The 4,539-nt window shown below is 32.4% G+C and overlaps 1 protein-coding gene across 1 annotated transcript; it reads right to left on the bottom strand.

Moving 5' to 3' along the window:
* Positions 1-2,463: 2,463 nt before the first annotated feature.
* On the bottom strand, positions 2,464-4,330 carry LOC132268116 (uncharacterized). The gene is made up of 3 exons (XM_059768853.1): positions 4,028-4,330; positions 3,279-3,605; positions 2,464-2,884 (listed from the first exon to the last, which is right to left on the bottom strand). The coding sequence occupies exons 1-3, from the start codon at positions 4,092-4,094 to the stop codon at positions 2,730-2,732; spliced, it is 549 nt and encodes a 182-aa protein (XP_059624836.1). The 5' UTR covers positions 4,095-4,330; the 3' UTR covers positions 2,464-2,729.
* Positions 4,331-4,539: the final 209 nt, after the last annotated feature.

Genomic DNA, 4,539 nt, shown 5'->3' with positions numbered 1-4,539 from the left:
CATCCATTCTTCTAAGAGGTAGAAAAAATATTACTAGATTATAAGATCCTATTCTAAAACGTAAATAAGATACCACTAGACCACAAAGTTCTTGGTAATATACATTTATTCATTAAAAACAATGGTTGTTGATATTTGACTCGGTGTTTATTTGTTTGTTGATATTTGACTCGATGTTTATTTGAACACATTTCCTAGACATCAATTTTTTTATTTTTTATTTTACCACCTAGACATCAGTCTTAATCTTGTTTATTTTTGCAAATGAACTTAATCAAATCATATTGAGCTTTAAGTTGTTCCCTGCTCAAGATAATTTGAGATTTTAGGAGAAAATTTTTAAAGTGGCCTCTTCTTAATATGTTGATCATGGTTAATAATATGGGGAGGCTCACATATTTGATTATCATTAAAAATAAAGTTAATAATATATATATTTTATTATTGTATAGTTTTTTTATAATTATTTTAGTTTTTTAGATGACTTAGTTGTTCATTTATTGCAGTTATACGAAGAAGATAAATGCTAATAGGGAAGATAGAATGTTTTATTAATTCTCACAATTATTGATTAGATAAAGCAAAAATAATAATAATAATAATAATACTAATAATAATAATAATAATAATAATATAATTCAAGGGTTCTAGTAAATTGAATAGTGGTAGAATGAATGAATGGAAGTTTTTAGAATGAATTAAAATTTTCCCTCCACCACTTAGTCTCTCCAATTAGTTGGGGTATTTAGAAAGTGTAATAATATAAGAATATAATAATTTTAGGGGCTTAATATTATAAGAAAGTAAAAAATTTAGCACGTCTAAGTAAGGAATTAAATAATACTTTAAGGGGCCTTAATTGTACAAGGAAGTTAAATTTGTAAGAACTCTAAAAATTTAAGAAAATATTAATTTTAGGAGTCTTCCTATTAGCTTGGGCTGAGGCTCTAGCCGCCCTAATTGTTCCGAGGTGTTTGGATTAGGGCTAGGCGAAACTTAAACTCAACTAGGTATATAAGGAATTAAATAATACTTTAAGGGGCCTTAATTGTACAAGGAAGTTAAATTTGTAAGAACTCTAAAAATTTAAGAAAATATTAATTTTAGGAGTCTTCCTATTAGCTTGGGCTGAGGCTCTAGCCGCCCTAATTGTTCCGAGGTGTTTGGATTAGGGCTAGGCGAAACTTAAACTCAACTAGGTATATATATATTTTTTTACACGCTCGATCTCGTATGTATATACATGTAGGATATACATATGTGTAGATATATATACAAACATACATAAATATATATATAACCCAATTAGGTAATAAATTAAGTCTAATATCTAGGTATTTTCAGAGTCAAATAAATCTATGCCAGTTCGATTGTTGACCCATAAATCTCCAATCGGATTTTGTCTTCATTGTTTCGTCGGCCAGCTTTGGATCCCAACCATCGATCTTCCTTCAATAATAGTATCAGAGAGAGAAAATTCGTGTGGACTTGGAACCCGTTAGAAGGTTTCATAGTCAAATTGATGTAACCAGACTCTCATTAGAACTTCATCAACCTTCTAGAGGACAAAACACCATGCAGAAGGTTTCATATATTTTTTTTACCCTTCAAAAATACCCATCTAATATATATTGTTCCATCTAAAAATATCTAGAAACCTAAATTCCCTTCTCAAGTCTCTATAATATTCTGAAAATGCATAGAATTTGCACTACTATAATCCTAGCCTATTATAAAAATATCTAGAAACCTAAATTCCTTTCTTTAAGTCTCGATAATATTCTAAAAATGCGTAGAATGTGCACTACTATAATCCTAGCCTATTATAAATAGGCCGGCGTGATTCTCTTGCTTAACACACACCATACTCACACCATGTAGTGGGTTGAGGGCTTGATACAAAGTCTGTTTTTTCCATCAATTATTTTTTTCTTCAAAAATATCCGGTTAATCCAGAATTTTTATCTCATGGAGAAAACAATTTTGCATCAAGCCCTCATCCCACCACTGACCTCCATGTCACACTACACTACCACTCTAAATAATTAGTAGAATTTGAATGGCTAGACAAGATGTAAAAAAAAAAAAAAAAATTGTAAATAAATTTGGTACAAAAGGACACTCCTATCGGTCCAGATTTTATACCAAATAGCAGCACTTTTGTGTTATGGATATATTGGTAGACATTAAGAATTCTTTTTGTTATTGCTCAAACAACAAATATATATATATATATGTATTCAAATCTCTTCTAAGAAATTTGTATCCTCAAATTTTTTATTATCTCGTCCAGAGTCATCCGAACGTTACTGGTACCCAATTTAATCAAGAATTAATAAAATGACAAATTTGTAAATCTCGAGTGTAAAATTAAGTTCAATTCTCCTTCTTCACTAAGAGAAATCCCACAAAATTGTTTCACAACATTTCCGAATATTGCAACAAATAAAACATGCATCACTATAAACACAAACTGAACGTTAATTTTATTTCATTTCTCAAACTCTCAATGCAACCATATGCACTAGAGTGACTATGTTTGCTGCATATACAACAGCTTACAAGCAACAGATCATAAATCCCAATTACTAACTACCAAACACCACCTTATTGATTCTTCTACGGGTGGAAACAATATATATATATATATATGTAACACGCTCTAATGGCCTTAATGCACACAGCTATAGTGAAATAAACCCTAATGAGTATAAAATCTATTATGAAAATCAATAAGGAGCCATTGCAGGCGCAACAATCAACTTTGCAGGCAGCACCCCTCCTGATTTAGGTCCAGGGGCGACGAATCCAGAGCTTTTGATCTCAGTCATTTCACGACGTGCATTTGCTCCTTGTGCTTCACAAAATTTAGGAAGAAATACACCTGACAGGGAACATATGTTAAATGTAAACTTTTATATGATTATTTATAAGCATGCAAGTATATATGTTGAATAAGTTTTAAACTCCCATGTATGTTATATTTATATATATATATATATATATATAGGTTAAGTAGAGCTTTCAAAAAACTGAAAAACAAGAAACAGAATACAGAAACTTGTTTGATTGTAGTTTTCAGAAAAGGATATAGTTCAAAAAAAGGCTTATTTTTGAGAACTGTCTTTTACAATATATATATATATTTTTTTGGTTCTCTTGAAAAAGGGTATAGTCAAGTGAAAGTTATGCAATACAGTGTATTAGTAGGATAACATTTTGGTTTAGAGAGTTATACATCACTTTTTCTTATTTAACAAAGTATGTGTGAGTAATACCTTCAGCAGCAGCAAGATTGAAGTAGAGATCAACAATGTTGGGGCAGCTATCGTAGCACCGAGGCGAGCAAAGCTTTTTGGCAAAGTGAGACTCCAAAAGAGAGTCGGATGAGATTCCGAGCACATTCCTTTCAAGCCCACAAGCTTCAATGCACTGGTCCGATTCAATCCAGTCCTTCAACTTATCAGCCACGATCTCAGATGTACGGCATGTGTATGCTTCTTCCCCGCTTCTGCGCACATGCTTCTCAAGCACGCAACGCTTGCCAGAAGATGATACCGCGAATGCACACGAGTCCTTGTTCAGATTCTCGCATGCCATTTCACCTACATACCGAGATTAAAAACACATGTTAACAACCATCTAATCTAAAATATTTAAAACTGTTGCAGAATGTATAACTTTAATAATTTAAACTGTTAAAGTAGAAGGTCGATGATTTAAGTCCCTATAGGGACAACAAAGTGCATGGATGTGTGTGTTTTTGTCAAAGTAAATATATGTATATATATATATATATATATATATATATATATTTGAATCAAATTGAAATGGGTTGTTTCCTAATTTTTGATAATATGACATTGGAACGTTAAGAAAAATGATTGCAAGATAAGTAAATGGTAAGACAAGCTAGCAGAGCAAGAGGTATGGGCCAGAATGAGTTGTGTAATTACTAGGTGTTTGTGTGTGCGATATGTGCGATAATATACAATTTATTAGTAATTACAGAAGAACTTTCACTCACCCAGAGTGGTTTGCACACAGAAGGCAAGTGCAAGAACTAAGATTGCTAGGGTTTTACAGAAAGCCATGGTCACAGCTGTACAGAAAGAAGGTAATGGGAAAGAAGCTGAAATGGGTGAAAGGTTTTTGTGCTTGGTTTAGTTTCTGGTGAAAGAAGAAGTGGAGAGGGCTATATATACTTGTTCAATTGACACCGTGTGATCTGTGTGAAAACAATGTGTCGACACTGTGTGATGTGTGTGAAAACAATGTGTCCCTACTTTCAGACGTTAGTGAAGCTGCATTTGGAACCCACAAATGACCTTTGCTTAGAACTTTTCTATGAACTTCAGTTTAGAAATAGATACCAATTAAGCCACATAATTGTGCAGTTAAGTCTTATATTTTGGCTGCTTTCATTTCTCAATGCCAAATGGAAATTGAGCTCTGCCTTGTTTGATCATGCAGAAGTCATGGAAAATTTGGTACATATATTAACCATTTGATGGCGATAACTCAGAGTTAATGATCTTG

This window comes from Cornus florida, unplaced genomic scaffold, assembly GCF_030987335.1.
Source record: "Cornus florida cultivar Cherokee Brave unplaced genomic scaffold, ASM3098733v1 CherokeeBrave_3.0.0_Hap2_Chr08, whole genome shotgun sequence".
In the NCBI taxonomy this organism is placed as follows: domain Eukaryota; kingdom Viridiplantae; phylum Streptophyta; class Magnoliopsida; order Cornales; family Cornaceae; genus Cornus; species Cornus florida.
Note: the sequence above shows the minus strand (reverse complement) of the source record. Positions and strands in the feature narration are given on the sequence as shown.

Coding starts and splice junctions, on each gene's coding strand:
- LOC132268116 (XM_059768853.1), bottom strand. CDS start 4,094: ATGGCTTTCTGTAAAACCCTAGCAATCTTAGTTCTTGCACTTGCCTTC. Junction 3,606..4,027: donor CTGTGTGCAAACCACTCTGG/GTGAGTGAAAGT, acceptor CTCGGTATGTAG/GTGAAATGGCATGCGAGAAT. Junction 2,885..3,278: donor CAATCTTGCTGCTGCTGAAG/GTATTACTCACA, acceptor GTTCCCTGTCAG/GTGTATTTCTTCCTAAATTT.